General features: G+C 34.7%; 1 protein-coding gene across 1 annotated transcript; it reads right to left on the reverse strand.

Annotated features, from left to right (window-relative positions):
* Positions 1-1,042: 1,042 nt before the first annotated feature.
* On the reverse strand, positions 1,043-13,052 carry LOC143240102 (uncharacterized). The gene is made up of 6 exons (XM_076481967.1): positions 12,852-13,052; positions 9,715-9,788; positions 7,923-8,030; positions 5,482-5,520; positions 3,864-3,935; positions 1,043-1,222 (listed from the first exon to the last, which is right to left on the reverse strand). The coding sequence occupies exons 1-6, from the start codon at positions 12,961-12,963 to the stop codon at positions 1,196-1,198; spliced, it is 432 nt and encodes a 143-aa protein (XP_076338082.1). The 5' UTR covers positions 12,964-13,052; the 3' UTR covers positions 1,043-1,195.
* Between the last annotated feature and the right edge of the window lie 4,174 nt (positions 13,053-17,226).

Raw genomic sequence — 17,226 nt, forward strand, 5'->3', positions numbered from 1 at the left:
TAATTACACTTGCTTCCTCATATTTCTTTATCGAATTTTAAAATAAGTTTATAAATAACACGTTTTTAATTACTTACGCATCAATTTTATCTGATGTGTATTTTTATTGTAGGCTTAAATAACTAACCATACTTTATCATTTCAACTGGTTAGTTGAAAAACTGAAAATACGACCTATCCTTGATTGCTGTTTTCTTAAAGAAATAAGTTAAAAATTTAAACCAGACTGTCTAAGAGCGTTTAATACAATATTTACTAAAGATGAAAACTATATGTATATGGTGCTTCTTTATACATTTTAGTCAACAAAGAACATCTTTGTTGATTAAATAAATAACATGGACAATCACAGCGTTAAGTTTTGGTTTAGATTATTGGCTTTTGGCCATAACTGGAGCCTTTATCAGGAACCAAACAATACCTCACCACAAGAGTGTGATCCATTTTAATAGTTCCTACCACATTCAGCCATTTTACACATTCAGTTAATTTTACTACTTAAAGTGTTTTCAATTATAGACAATTCGTTGATAGTTACATAAGCAAGTCTTGGATATAAATCTATAGTATATGAGGACGTGCACCATCTTGTGTCTTGGTCATACATAGTGCCTTACAAGAATCAACATTTTGAAACTCGATCATCAGATTAAATGTCAAAGTTTTTAAAGTGTTTCTAAATATAAAGGTCACTCTCGAGCTACTGATTTTAAAACAACCGTTTTAGGTTTAAGAATATATTAAAATGGGTATGTTTTAAAATTGAGAATAACGAAACAGGTATATCACAAAGAAAGCGTGATATTTTAACAAAAGCTATAAAAACAACTTGAACACTGACTTTAAACATAAATTTCAATATCAAAAAAGGATATTTTTCCAATATAAAATGCTAGAAAACAGAAATATCAGCAATGCTTATTCTCCAATAAGAAAATGCGATATTAGGTTAAATAATTTGAATTGATATAAATAAAGTTTCACCCTTTCTTGAAGATAACATTACCTAGAACAAAAATGACAAAAACATATAGTATTTGTTATATAACGTATATTTTAACTTCACCACATCGAAATGTATACACCATGAAAATATCAAAAAGCACGTGCTATTCTTATTATTAAATATATTGTGCTGTTTATGATACTGTAAAGAAATACAGTGAGACTATAGATGGAGAGTTGGCTGTGTCCACTAAGGGGCGATCTCGTCTTTGATATTCTGTTTAAAAACAACAACAACGTAGTTATACATTTATGAAATAATATCTTAGAGAAATGTTGCTTTTCAGCAATAAATTACATAATTGAAATACTATACAATCATGACTTGTAAACATTGATGAAAGAATATACAATCATGACTTGTAAACATTGATGAAAGAATATACAATCATGACTTGTAAACATTGATGAAAGAATATACAATCATGAGTAGCAAACACTGACGAAATAATATACAATCTTGACTAGTAAACATTGATGAAAGACTATACAATAATGACTAGCAAACATTGATGAAAGAATATACAATCATGTCTAATAAACATTGATGAAAGAATATACAATCATGACTAGTAAACATTGATGAAAGACTATACAATAATGACTAGCAAACATTGATGAAAGACTATACAATCATAACTAGCACACATTGATGAAAGACTATACAATCATGACTAGTAAACATTGATGAAAGACTATACAATCATGACTAGCACACATTGATGAAAGAATATACAATCATGACTAGCACACATTGATGAAAGAATATACAATCATGACTAGTAAACATTGATGAAAGACTATACAATAATGACTAGCAAACATTGATAAAAAACTATACAATCATGTCTAATAAACATTGATGAAAGAATATACAATCATGACTAGTAAACATTGATGAAAGACTATACAATAATGACTAGCAAACATTGATGAAAGAATATACAATCATGAGTAGCAAACACTGATGAAATAATATACAATCATGACTAGTAAACATTGATGAAAGACTATACAATAATGACTAGCAAACATTGATGAAAGAATATACAATCATGTCTAATAAACATTGATGAAAGAATATACAATCATGACTAGTAAACATTGATGAAAGACTATACAATCATAACTAGCACACATTGATGAAAGACTATACAATCATAACTAGCACACATTGATGAAAGGCTATACAATCATGACTAGTAAACATTGATGAAAGACTATACAATCATAACTAGCACACATTGATGAAAGACTATACAATCATAACTAGCACACATTGATGAAAGACTATACAATCATGACTAGCACACATTGATGAAAGACTATACAATCATGACTAGTAAACATTGATGAAAGATTATACAATCATGTCTAGTAAACATTGATGAAAGACTATACAATCATGACTAGCACACATTGATGAAAGACTATACAACCATGACTAATAAACATTGATGAAAGACTATACAATCATGACTAGTAAACATTGATGAAAGATTATACAATCATGTCTAGTAAACATTGATGAAAGACTATACAACTACCGATATATATATATTTCTTTTCTTAATATATATACTATTATCGATACAACGTCCAGTTAGTGATACCTGAAGAAGAGCATTGACTGAAACATTGCATCAACAATGGTATATATATTGCTGAAAGAATATATAATCAATGTCTTATAAACCTTATTGATTCCAAATGTGTCAACTCGTGTTGGGAAAGCAGCGATGTGGATGGTTATTTGTTCATAATTATGTAAATTTTCCGAATCTTGTAAAACTCAAGGTGGTTGAAATGTTATATATAAAAAAAAAAAAAAAAAAAAAACGTTTCCATAATACTGTATTTCATTAAATGGAATTGTATGTGGTGGATACAACGGCTCAAATATATATATATAAAAGGGCAACACTAGGTAACGGAAGCTTGAAATACGGATAGTTTGGTTGTTAAAGATGCTATCTGTTCCTAAAACTGGAAGCTTGAAATACGGATAGTTTGGTTGTTAAAGATTGTATCTGTTCTTAAAACTGTTTCAACGTTTTTTTTTGTGTATTTCACTATGCAACCACCCCCTCACTCCACACCCTGCAGCGTTACAGTTTATATCTACTTCCCTTGACGCTGTACCAATTTTATTTCCAAAATTTACCAATTGGTTTGTTTTTGAATTTCGCGCAAAGCTACACGAGGGCTATCTACGCTAGCCGTCCCTAATTTAGCAGTGTAAGACTAGAGAGAAGGTAGCTAGTCATCATCACCCACCGCCAACTTTTGGGAAACTCTTTTACTAAGGAATAGTGGGATTGACCGTAACTTTACAACGTTCCCCCGGCTGCAAGTGCGAACATGTTTTGTGGTATGAAGATTCGAACCCGTGACCCTCGGATTACGAATCGAGTGCCTTAACCATCTGGCCATGCCGGGCTCTTCCAGTTGTATTAACCATAGTATATCTAGCTTCTTGAATATCTTTGAACCTGATATTAATTAATTCAACTGAATTTTTGTTTTGATATAAATTTGGTGTTGCAACCAGTCTGTGTTTTTTGTTTTTGTTTCAATATTTCTGTCGCGATTATATGGTTTATATCGTTCACTTCTAACAGATTCTTGTTCATTTACTGACCAAAAATATGCATGTTTATATTGGGAACAAAACATGGGTCATGATATAACTGTCATGTAAAAAAAAAAATTATATTTTACATTTTTATATAAAAAGTAACTCTAACAACTTTACAAAGAATAATGTTGTGATAAAGTTGTACTACACCTTTTTTTAAATTGATATATCACGATTATTATTTACAAGTATGTTATCTATGACATTAAGGGTACACAACCTGCAGAGCAACTTGAATATCCTGTGAGATACTTCGGGGGTCGAAACCACTGGGAGGACCGCCACCATAAATCTTATAGAAGAAAAATTCAATTTTTCAGCACTAACTTTACCTAAGTGATTAACTTCCTGGAAATAAAAACCAAACTCTTAAATATTTGGTAAATAAAATACAAGAAAGACAGCCAAGACATTATTTACATTATAACATGCTGTTACATTTTATACAGCCAAGGCATTAGTTAGATATTACATTTTATATATAGTAGAGTATTGAAAAAGATAATTTGTTCCGAGATAATTTTATGTACAAAACGATTTCCCTCGTGCAAGAATGTGGGAAATGTAACAAAAGTTATATAATGAAATGTGTGTTTGGTTCTTCAGAAATTCGCCCGGAATAAATACAAGGGCTAGTTGCGCGTAGCCCTTCCATAATTTTGATTTGACAGACTGGAGAGGTTGCTACCACTCAACAGCACCCAATGCAGTCTCTTGAGCTACTCAGATTATGAAATTTGACTGTTGCTTATGCATCGCATTCACGCCTCAAAGTGCGAAGCGCAATTTTGCGGAAATATGTCGCGAACAATTAATCCTGGAATTCACAGTCTGGACGAGCTAATCAATGGACTACGCCCGATCCAAAAAGTGAAATGATCCGTTTAAAGGAGGTTTAAAATATTTCACAAGTCTTTTTTTTTTCTCTTTCACATCGTCTACGTGACTCAAACTACTGGAACGTATTTCGACTGAAATTAATTATTCGAAAAACAACCAATCATCGGGGAGGGGTGTGTCGTAAACCAAGCAGTCTTCCTTCGCCAAACTCGAGAATCCTGATCTGGAAGTAAAGGTTGAAGTGAATATAATGTACGATGTTGCTTGTTATTAAGAAGAAAGGGCTATCTGTGCTCTGCCCACCACGGGTATCGAAACGCGCTTTCTACCAATAAAAGTCCGCACATATACCACTGTGCCACTGGGCTGGGCACATAAATACTAATAAACTGCCGATTTGGGATACGTAGTCCTTCAGGGTGGAGAGGAGATCTGTCAATCCTGTGTTTAGAATTTTTTTGTGGGTGGAAAAGTGAGTAAGGCGAGAACAGTAGAGCGATAGTTTATATAAAAATATCACTGTCAGTTATGCTGTGATTAGTGAAGATGGTGTCCATCAGTTCGAAGGTAGAAAATCCGCTAGAGGAAGTTGTGGCTACAAACCTGGTGGTCCGAGTTTTGTTCTTTTCACAATTGTAATCTCCCCAGCGTTTTTTGTTTTTTCTTTCTTTGCTGTCATTTTGGTTGATTTTATGTTTTTATTAGAAAGAACGTGCCTGTTTTAATATTAGGCCACATATACAACGTATTTTCCATCAAAATCTTGATCGACTGTTTTTCGTGTAGCTTTTTGTGTAAAGATCTCGCTGTGTGTAATAAGAGATTTAAATTTAGTTTATTTTGATCACTTGCACAGGCGGGTTTGTGTGCACTTTGAGGGATTTGTGAGCAAAATAACCCACCCAGCAATATGAAGATTAGTGTTTTAAATCATTCGATATAAACTTCATCCAAACACACAACAATAACAGAGATATATAAAAGTTTAGCTTTCTTACCATTTGACTCCTGATGTTTTCGTTCTTGCATTTGTCTATCTATATTACATGAAAAAAGGATGTTAGAACCAGATGAATCAGAGTGCCTGAATGTTTAATGTGTCTTTTTCATAATCTAGTAGAGTTTTGAACCATTAACAAATAAAAATCAAACTTATACATGTTAACTTTTTGTTTTCACATCTCGCTACTCTGAGGTAGTGCCTGATAATATATAACACTATGTAACATTAATTTTGTTCCTGGATAGTATGTGTTATTTCTTAATTGCTTATGTTGTAGAAGTACAGAAAATGACCATTATTCCCTTCAAACTTTGCTTTTGGGACCTGGAAAATAAAAAAATTAGAAATTAACCTATTTTATATGTAAAAACGGGTAAATTTGCACATTTTCATTTACATAAGATCTGAATAAAACAACATATGAATCAAGATTTACATGTATTTACACTAAAGTTATACAAAAATGTTTAGAAGTGAGTAGTTTTTCGAGATTTGCGACTGTAATGTAAATCACTTTCACATATCAGCCTCCAAATATAGTCTCCCATCATGTTTTCATTATACGCTCCTTGATAGCGACATTCAAAGTCCAGTATATATTGGTGGAAGCGCTTGCCTTGCTCCTCTGAGTATGTTCCCATGTTCTCCTTGGATTTATCATGATGAGCGTCAAAGATATGGACTTTCAGGGACATCCAGTAGCCCATTTTGCCGTAGTTCTTCATCAGAGCCTCAAACGAATAGTGCGATTGACCGTTACTTTATAAGGCCACACGGCTGAAAGGGCGAGCATGTTTGGTGCGACCGGGATTCGAATCCGCGACCTTCAGATTAGGAGTCGAGCGCCTTCACAACCTGGCCATGCCGGGTTTGGAATTTCTCAAAACGAGTCGAGTTGCACTCCCCTTGAAATACTAAAAATGAGAAGTACCTATCTGGTACCGAGCTACAATAAGTACCTGTACAATTTCACAAGAGTATATATCGAATATGAAATTACCAAGTTTCCAAACAGGATCACAGTTGGAGCTACCAAAAACACGTCACATTTCAAAACTACTTCTAACGTTCAAACGATACTGAAGTTGACTAAAATCGAATTAAATACGTGAATTTTGTGAAACATTTAAGTACTTGTTAAGTAGATGAGCAATCGTTCGATTCCTTTGTGACGTAATATCCACAAAGTCAAACAATGGCTGAACACAAATTCTACTGCACTTTTAGTAAACCTAATCTTAACAAACTTCACGGGTTGTCACCATTTATTAATACGTCTTTGTCAGTTGCTCTTAAAAGTTTATTAGAACTATTCAAAGTTACTGAGCCGCTTTTAGAACAAAATATTTGGCAAAATGATAATAGTTCAAAGAAATTCCAGCGCTCTATCACTTAGATCATCACATCTTCTATCAGTCCTAATTACGTAATACGGCCCGGCATGGCCAGGTGGTTAAGGCACTCGACTCGTAATCCGAGGGTCACGGGTTCGAATCCCGTCGCACCAAACATGCTCGTTCTTTCACTCGTGAGGGCGTTGTAATTATACGGTCAATCCCACTATTCGTTGGTAAAAGAGTAGCCCGAGAGTTGGCGATGGGTGATGATAACTAACTACCTTCCCTGTATCTTACACTGCTAAATTATGGAAGGTTAGCGCAGATAGCCCTCGTGTAGCTTTGCTCAAAATTCAAAACAAACCAAACCAAATCACGTTATACAGCATAAGAAAACAAAACAGAAATAAGTTAAAACAAATGGCGTTGAGCCATTTTACCTCAAAGTGGTATATGTTTCTATACAATTTCTTAAAATGTGCTTCCATACAGAAAATTACAAAGTGACTGAACATTTGGAATTTCTGACTTAGCCTATTAATAAACCATATATCACGTTAAGGTTACCCGTATGTACAAACTGTTATTAATTTCTAATAACATTGTAATAGGCTGGGCGTTTTCTTTGGCTAACGTGTCCGCAATGTGAATTCAAAGACATTTACGATTCGCATCCCGTTGTTGCAAAAACAAAAAAGCTGTGACAGGAGAAAACAAATTCCGATTTGTTTTGAATTTTGAGCATTTGAAAACTAGAAGGAAGGCAGCTTGTCATCACCAACCATTGGGCTACTCTTTTAACAACGAATAGTGGGATTGACCGTAATTTTATGACGCCCCCACGGCTTAAAGGGCGAGAATATTTGATGGGACGGGAATTCGAGCCCGCGATCCTCAAATTGCGAGTCAAGCGCCCTAAACAACCGGCCGTGCCAGATCAGAATCAAACTGCTGTTCAAGTAAGGTTATAGTTCAAAAGTTGGCAGTGGGTTCCAAATTAGGAATGTGCAGATAGTGAGTGTTACGTACAGCTTAGGTCGAAAATTCTAAAACAAACAGAATGTAATACAAGATCAACAAACAGGTGTTTAGTTCTCACCTTCGTCATAATACTCTCGGCGTCATTACTACAGTGGGCACGAAGAAAATCTGTCAATGTATAATGGGAGAAATGAAGTTTTCTACAGGCTTCAATAAAGTCACCAAGCTGTGGTGGGGAAAAGGTGAAATTATTTGTAATTGAAAAATCGAGCAAAATCTACAGAAAATAAACATTCAGTATTGAAAAAAACGAAAAGGCTCAATCATTACGTGTATCATCTTTTTAAATAAAAGACATAACGTGATATAAGCTGTTTATATTTGCTTAATAAATAATCGTATCCACTTATTTTGTTCTTTCAGGTTATTTCTAAAAGGAAGAAAAATTTTATTACATATATACGTTCAAAAACATATTTTTTTGTAGTTTTTAATTCACTAAAACCGAACGATAAGCTACAAGTTCGTGATTCGTAGGGTTTTTTTCTTTGTTGCTTTTTTAAGGAGAGACAAAAATTGATACTTTCATGTCTATAGACATATCGCTGTGCCACAAGGAAAGGATGGGGGAGAACTGTGTATCCTGTTGTAAACAGCAGAAGACCTTGAGTGAATTTTCCCTCCAAATAACACTAGTTAGTATTGACCTGTACAAACAACATCAACATTTATCTTTAGAGGGATGAACCTAAATAACACTAACTTCATATCTACAAGGATAAACCAAAATAACACCAACTTTCATCTCTACAAGGATAAATTCAAATAGCACCAACTTTCATTTCTGCAACGATAAATTCAAATAACACCAACTTTCATCTCTACAAGGATGAATCCAACTAACACCAACTTTCATCTGAACAAGGATGAATCCAAGTAACACCAACTTTCATCTCTACAACGATAAATAGTTGTTCATACTTTTTAAAAATCTGGACATATCATACAATATCTACACAACGCATAAACTCGGTATATTATGTGTTTAGTCGTGTTACTGATAGAAGGTATTTATGTTGTAGTGTTTTACTACCGTTAGAAAATGGATTGAAATGTGTTGCATTGTGTTAGAGGCATGGGGTATGTGTTGACTGTGTTATTAATGGAAGATATCATGTCTCCTCATGTGTAAAAATAGAAGTTACTATACGGTGACTTGAAATACAGAAAGCAGATATTTCCTTAGTGTAAAACTATTTTGTTTTATTACATTAATTACAATTCTAAGTAGACAAACCCTATAATGTTAGAAAAGACAGACTGGCACCGAAACGAAATCTTAAGCAGTAAACAAACAATCAGTTAATAAATAAAGCTATAAACAAACCAGATTAGAACTTTAAACTTCACAGTACTGTGATCGACATCAAAAAATTTTTAAAGGTAGAAATGGATCCAATACAAACTAAACTACACAATGTTTTCTTAACACTGAAATCGAGACTCAAACATGGAAAAATGAGAGGCCATATTTGGTCACTGAACGACCACTAGTATACTAAACCTGTTTTTCATTTATACTTTTGTGTGTAGTGTTTTTGAATAATACAATAATTGTGCTTATCTCTTCACTTCTAGCAAGGAAAAATTGTCATGAGAAAATGAGTTCTCAAGCCTAATTATATGTCGAAATGTTGAAGAAGTTTATCTCTGAATCACATATTATTTCGGTGACAAAATTTCACCAACTTACGTCTCTGTAAGGTATGAAACGTACCTCTCTAAAGATGCACGTCTTTAGTGTACAAACGTCCTGTCAGCTTGGAGATGTATGTCTTTAATGTGAAAATATTAGTATAATAAGTAGTTAATGAGCAGTCTAATAAGACATAATAATAAGACATACTGACCTCATAGTTCTGGTACAACTTCAGAACTTTTTCTCTCCTTTTGAGAAGTGTTTCGTCTGGTAGGTTTGACGGATCTAAAGATAAAAAAAACAAAACAACAATAACATAGCCACATCCTTTCTGCTGCTGCGCGTGACTCTTCAATAACGAGTATTAGGTTCTGATTTAGAACTTTCGATGACAAACAGCCCGAGGGTGAAGACGAAACGAAGATAATATTTATGATGTTTTGAACTTAATGCTTTGAAACTTAATGGACTGTTACAGAACAATAATGAATGCGGTACATACTTACAGCTGGTTTAGTTTGGTTTGTTTTGAATTTCGAGCAAAGCTACACGAGGGTTATCTGCGCTAGCCGTCTCTAATTTAGCAGTGTAAGACTAGAAGGAAGACAGCTAGACACCACCATCAACCGCCAACTCTTGGGCTACTCTTTTATTAACGAATAGTGGGATTGACTGACACATTCTAACACCCACACGGTTGAAAGGGCGAGCATGTTTAGTGTTACAGGGATTCGAGCCCGCGAATCTCGGATTACGAGGCCAGTGCCTCAACCACCTGGCCATGCTGGCCCTGACTTGTAGCTACTCAAGAAGTAAAAATCTAGTTAAACCAGCTCACATTTCCAATCTATACGTGTTAATCTTCTGAACTTCATGAACTGCCGTCTCATCTATGGTTCAGTGACAAGCTTTTAACGCTAAAGTTCGGGGTTCGATTCCTACGGCGAACACGGCGTACTCAGTCAGTTGTACAGATTTGTGATTGAATAAACTCTGCCATAAAGACACGAACCTTGTAAATGCTGCATTTCGAACTTCAGAAATTATTGTCAAGACACGCAAATTAAATACTGACACCAGGAAATGAAAATGTGGGTTCCGTCGGAAAAAGTTGTTCCGTGCCTCTCATCCGATGTTTTTAATCGTATAGTTACAACGTACATACCAGTAAGTCACAATTGTTTCCTTACGTGACCATCACTATTGTTTTTAAGCGTGTAGTTATAACGTGCATACCAGTAAGTCACAATTTTTTCCTTATGTGACCATTACTACTGGTTCTAATCAAATTCGATAAAAGTTGGCTGTCGATAATCCATGAAGGTCTTTTAAACTGTAAAGTGTAAATATGTATATATATTATAATTAAGAATCCATGGAGGTCTTTTAAACTGTAAAGTGTAAATATGTATATATATTATAATTAAGAATCCATGGAGGTCTTTTAAACTGTAAAGTGTAAATATGTATATATATATTATAATTAAGAATCCATGGAGGTCTTTTAAACTGTAAAGTGTAAATATGTATATATATTATAATTAAGAATTTATGGAGGTCTTTTAAACTGTAAAATGTAAATATGTATATATATTATAATTAAGAATCCATGGAGGTTTTTTAAACTGTAAAGTGTAAATATGTATATATATTATAATTAAGAATCCATGGAAGTCTTTTAAACTGTAAAGTGTAAATATGTATGTATATTATAATTAAGCAGAGCGAACTAATGTTGATATTTTTTCACCATGGAATATATTATACCAAAAATTGTGAAGTTAGTTAAACAAAATTGTATTCTAAATTTAGAATTGCTACCTTAACATAGAACACATCAAATGAGAATCTACTATCGTTATAAAAACGACGTTGCTAAAATCCATCAAATGAAATAACAATATTAGGCTGAATAGCCAGAAAATGTTTGTTTGTTTGTTTTGAATTTCGCGCAAAACTACACGAGGGCTATCTGCGCTAGCTGTCCCTAATTTAGCAGTGTAAGACTAGAGGGAAGGCAGCTAGTCATCGTTACTCACCGCCAACTCTTGGGGTACTCTGTTACCAACGAATAGTGGGATTGACCGTCACATTATAACGCCCCTACGGCTGATAGGGTGAGCATGTTTGGTGTGACGGGGATTCAAATCCGCGACCCTCAGATTACGAGTCGAATATGCCTTAACCTGTCTGGCCATGCCGGGCCACCAGAAAATGTAAAAATAGGTAAATGTTTACAGTGAAAACCCGATAAACGATTATGGGAAATAAACCATAGTTTGATTATAATATTTGATACAAAATATATCGGAAGTTTACTTTGAAGTACAAGATTTGAATATGATTTAAATCTACAAATTATTAAAACATTATTATTATTTTTCATTTGTTCTCAGAACGTAAAACTTCAAATCTTTTCTATCATGAAATTCAAAACTTCAGTAATCACAGACATATCGAACACTAAACGCGAATGCCTGAAATGTATTCTTTTATCTTGTCTCAGTGTTTCAACCATGAGATAGATCCATTCAACCCAGACGTTTTCGGACGACCACTCAGCTCATATATTACAGAGAATTGACAAATTAACCCACGTTTTGCAAAGGACCGCCGAGTCCGTATCTAATAACACGATAATCAACCAATGTTTAGCGAAGCATCACCCTTACCCAACTTGTACGAGGAACAATCGAAATCGGAATTTATAATGGACCACTTAACCAAATTTAAAGAATTATTAACCAACCTGTATTTTTCTCGTTTTACTCGCAATAAAGTGAACTGTTACTACAAGTTCTGAAGAAAAAAACAGCTATTTTTTATTTACTCAACATCAGAGAGTGCAGCATCCAAGAGGGAGGGTTTACACACACTTGAAACTCAGGGAGACAACAGCGTAGCTCAACGAAAATAAATTATGTAGTAGAAGCTAGGACGCTTAGAAAGACTTCAGCTAAAATACATATATACTTATAGCATTTGTTAACCACCTGCTTCCCTTAGTAAATTGTTTCTCAAACGATTGGTCGCGAACAGGTTTCCAGAAGGAATGGAGGATCACGAGCTGTCTTCACTGAATCAATTTATTTTTTGGTCCTCGAGGTATCTGAGAGGTGCACATATCACCTTTGTTACCAACTATTACGAACTGTTTTTTTCCATTAATGTAGAAATAATGGGGTTTGGGGGTGTCGTGACGACAAAGGTCAATCGCGGAATCGTCTGGCAAATGCGGCTGAGAAACATTGCTCTAGTCTACTGCTTTCAAACAAGTAATGGCGAGAGCAGATAACCCTCACATAAACTTTGCGCGAAATTCAACAGATAACAGGAACATAGGCTTACCGCAATATAAGGCTTGCTCAGCTCTAAGGACAGGGTTAGTTAGCTCCGAATTAACATTGTCGAAGAAAGTACTGAAAAGAACCACTATCATGCCAAGTAGAAAGGCTTTCATTTTGAAGGTAAATTACACTTGGGAATAACAACTTGTCTTTATATCAGTTCACAAAATCACTTTACATTCAACCAGTAGAAATATGTTTTTTTCTTGTCATGCGCAGTTCGAAAGTCATCATTGTCAAATCATTGACTTTTTTTTATATATAGTGTGACGTCATACAGAGTTTAGTAGCAGCTGTGCTTCACATAGACTCCTCAAAAGTTAACGGTTACAAAAAGTAAAATAAAACAATACGATGGTTATATGATTTATTTAATTCTACCATTTAATATACTGTGAAATTAAAGCCTTTTCTCATCTTATTGGTAATTAAATTCGGATAAAATACAGGCACAGCCAGTTAATTCCCAGAAATCCAAACGACTGTTGTTTTTGTTATAATCAAGCTGAAACCAAGCCAAGTACGAGCGTTTGTCGCCCATGGCAACGATTTGTTTAGAAAACTGAACTTCGGCAGTGCAAATGCCAACGAAATCAAACGTGTTTACTTTTCAGAAGACAAAGCGTTAAAGTGGTGAGAGAGTTAAATAAACACACTTGATTACCATAGAAACAGTTTCTAAGTAATGCCTTCCTCGTAATAAAGGATACAAAAACAAAATATATTAATGGATATTTTCTTGTATGTGAACTCACAGAAAGTAATAACGATTTCGCGGTGAATACTTTTTGTATATGTTTGTATTTTCTTACTTAAACGCAATTATTATGTAACTTTGGGGTCTGAAACGTAAGAAGAGAAGTGTTTTTATATGTTTTTACTTACACTCACTAGACCCTTGTAAGTTTCCACTATTTAACACCTCTATCAATATTACTTTAGCGCAAATAGCCCTCGTGTAGCTTTGCGCGAAATTCAAAACAAACAAACAAATATTTATTTAAATAGCAAAAATATTCGAACATACCAACCATACCAGATAGACTCCTACATGGTACAATAATGTACTTTAATAAGAACTGGATGAAAAACGAATTACTATGTGAACTAGACACGTACCTCATACATGATGAAGCTACTCCCGAAATATCTCTCCCCAGTTAACTTATATTTTAAACATAAAAATAAATAAAAATATATATAAAATAATAAAATTATATATACATATATAGTTAGTTATCACCATTAGATTCCATCAAGGAACATAGGGTCGCAATCGCTTGCGGATTCTTCAACAGGTATTTAAGTGAGTAGGTTGTTAGTCCGCTGCACCGAGCCGTCCCTAATTTAGTAGTGTAAGATTAGAGGGAAGACAGCTAGTCATCACCAACTCTTGTACCAACGAATAGTGGGATTGACCGTAACATTATAACGCCCCCACGGCTGGGAGGGCGAGCATGTTTAGCGCGACGCGGGCGCGAACCCGCGACCCTCGGATTACGAGTCGCACGCCTTACGTGCTTGGCCATATATATATATGTATTAATCAATTAAAAAAAATGCCACCAACAAACTCGACATTTTGCTGATACAATAAAATAATCACTACAAATGAGCCACAATACATGGACATTGCCCTGAAAAGGATCAAAATAATATTCAGTTTTACAATTATAAATACCAGTCCGTCAAGAACATAAGTACGGGGAGGAGGAAGATGTCATAGAGAACCTGACCCTCCAGAGTATGAACTTTTCTTACCAAAACACCGACAGAGATTCGATTAAATAGGAAAAAGTCCCTCGCTAGTACAACTGTAAGTCTACGGATTTACAACGCTAAAATCAGGAGTTCGATTTTTTTTCGGTAGATTTAACAGATAGTCCGCTGTGGCTTTGTTATAAGAAAACACAAATACGTATATAATATTCTTTTTTTCTTCAAGGCCATTATAAACTTTCGGCTGGTAGGGAGGGACCAAAAATATAGCAAGGACTCTTAGTATTTGGATATTGAACATTCTGAGATAGATAGATAAAAACAATAAAACGAAATATTTATTCATATACAATATATATATATATTTAAAGAACAACTTTATATTTGATCTGTTTATTTGTCCCCCGTTGGGTGTGATTTCGTTAGGCTTGAATTTCGCACAAGTTACTCGAGGGCTATCTGCGCTAGCCGTCCCTAATTCAGCACTGTAAGACTGGTAGGAAAGGTAGCTAGTTATCATCACCCATCTTCAACTCTTGGGCTACTCTTTAACCAACGAATAATGAAGTTGACCGTGACATTATAACGCCCTCACGGCTGAAAGGGCGAGCATGTTTGGTGTGACGGGGATTCGAACCCGCGACCCTCGGATTACGAGTCGAGTGCTTTAACCATCTGGCCATGCCAGGCCGTCCCCAGTTGGGACAGCGGTAAGTTTTCGGAGTTAAAACACAACCATCAGGGGTTCGTTTCTCTTCAGTAGACACAGCAGATAGCCCGATGTGGTTTCGCTATGAGAAAAACGCACACTCTGTCTATTTATAGATAGTAACTTGAAACAGGTCTATTGACTGAATGATCATAAAACATTATTATAATCAACAATTAGAGTCATTGGCTATTAAAAAAGTTTAAACTGACTCTCTGGGAGCACGAGCTATATTTTGGTTAGATTGTTCACTAATTTGACCTTAACCATTTTTTACCTGGTTAAGTTTTTTCTTTCTTTTTTCGACCCAAGTAAACGTTAAGTCATTATGGCTTCGTTTCGATTATATGAAATAACAGGTTTTAGGGGGAAAAAAAAAGTGTGTGTTCAGAATTAAAACTGAAACTTCGATATTGATTGAATAGTGAATCACAAATTCAAATAGGCTTCGAAGGGCTCAAATAAAAAATAATAATATTTTGTTTTTGTGTTTAGTTTAAGAATGCAAACGATATTTACATTAATTGTAAAATCTAGAAGTGATAGACTAGAAGGAAGACATATATATGTAAAAACGGCTGGTTTGGGTTGAGAAGTTTTGTTATGTAGAGGAGCGAACAACGTTTCGACCTTCGGTCATCGTCAGGTTCACAAAGAAAGAAAGAGGTAACTGACCGATAGCTGACCACATGTTTGAAGGGGGTTGTGTAACTGAGTATAGGAATGTAGAGGGCGTGCTTAGATATATTTATTAATGTAGGTATAAAGGTGTTCCTTTGTATTGGTTTATTTTGGGGTTGAGTTGTTGTATAAGTAAGGCTTCTTTAATTTTGCGTTTGTTTATGTTTGTTTCTTTATTTAGTATTTGGGTGTTTTTTATGGTTATGTTGTGTTTATTTGATTTACAGAGTTAGAAAACGTGTGAAGGTGACTTTTTGTGTTCTTTGAATCTGATTTCCATTTTTCTACTTGTTTATCCAATATAGAAGTGGTGGCAGTTATAACATTGTGTTTAAATAGTATAGACCTTAGTTTTGTGCCTGTTTCTTGAATAAATTTGTTATTAACTGGAATGTCATATTTTGTTACCAGTTTTGGCCAAATATTAGTTATTTTTCTGCTGATGTCGGGAATATGTGGTATGCATGTGGGTTTTCTCGTCATCTCTGATTAGAAGGAAGACAGCAAATTAAACCACCCACCGCCAACACTTGGGTTACCCTTTACCAACGAATAGTGGGATTGACTGACACATTATAATGCCTCTCGGTTGATAGAGCGAGCACATCGAGTGATGGAATTTGAACTCGCAGCCCACAGATTGCGAGGTGGCGCCCTAACCATCAGGCCATGTTAGGTCTAAAACCTGTACCAATGCAACCGGCAGGTTGTTAGCTTCCACATAAAGTTGTCAGGCATTGACCCTGAATCAATACCAAAATGTTTTTACTCAGGACAAAAAACAAACATACATTGTTCACTGTTCTGTTAAATTGATTACGTCATCTTTTCCCGTGAAATTCTTCCAGTTACTAATGCTTAACCATTAAAATCAGAAAAAAAGAGAACTGTATTTGAATGTTAAAAGGTGTATCAAAAACGCCAGTTATTCCGAGACAAATTGATTCAACTGTTGTCTGCGCATTATCATAAATTATTCGGGTTTTTCTCGGAAGTGAATAAACTACATAGGGTGCAGTACACTCGATAAGCGGCTGCTAAGCCTTGTAGGCGTTTATACGCAATATTCATATTTCTGAAGTATAGTAGACAAACTAACTTTTGTCTTGTTTGTTTATTTAACAGAAAAATGTAGCGCGCCTTGCTGTCATCGCATTATAGTTATTCTAGAGGTTTGTGCATGAAATTTAACGTTAAGTTTCTTACTTTGTAAATATTGTTAGTCATGGAAATACTTTGTTGCTTAACTTAAGGTCGCCAATTAGGA

This window comes from Tachypleus tridentatus, chromosome 13 (assembly GCF_004210375.1).
Source record: "Tachypleus tridentatus isolate NWPU-2018 chromosome 13, ASM421037v1, whole genome shotgun sequence".
NCBI classification, from domain to species: Eukaryota; Metazoa; Arthropoda; class Merostomata; order Xiphosura; family Limulidae; genus Tachypleus; species Tachypleus tridentatus.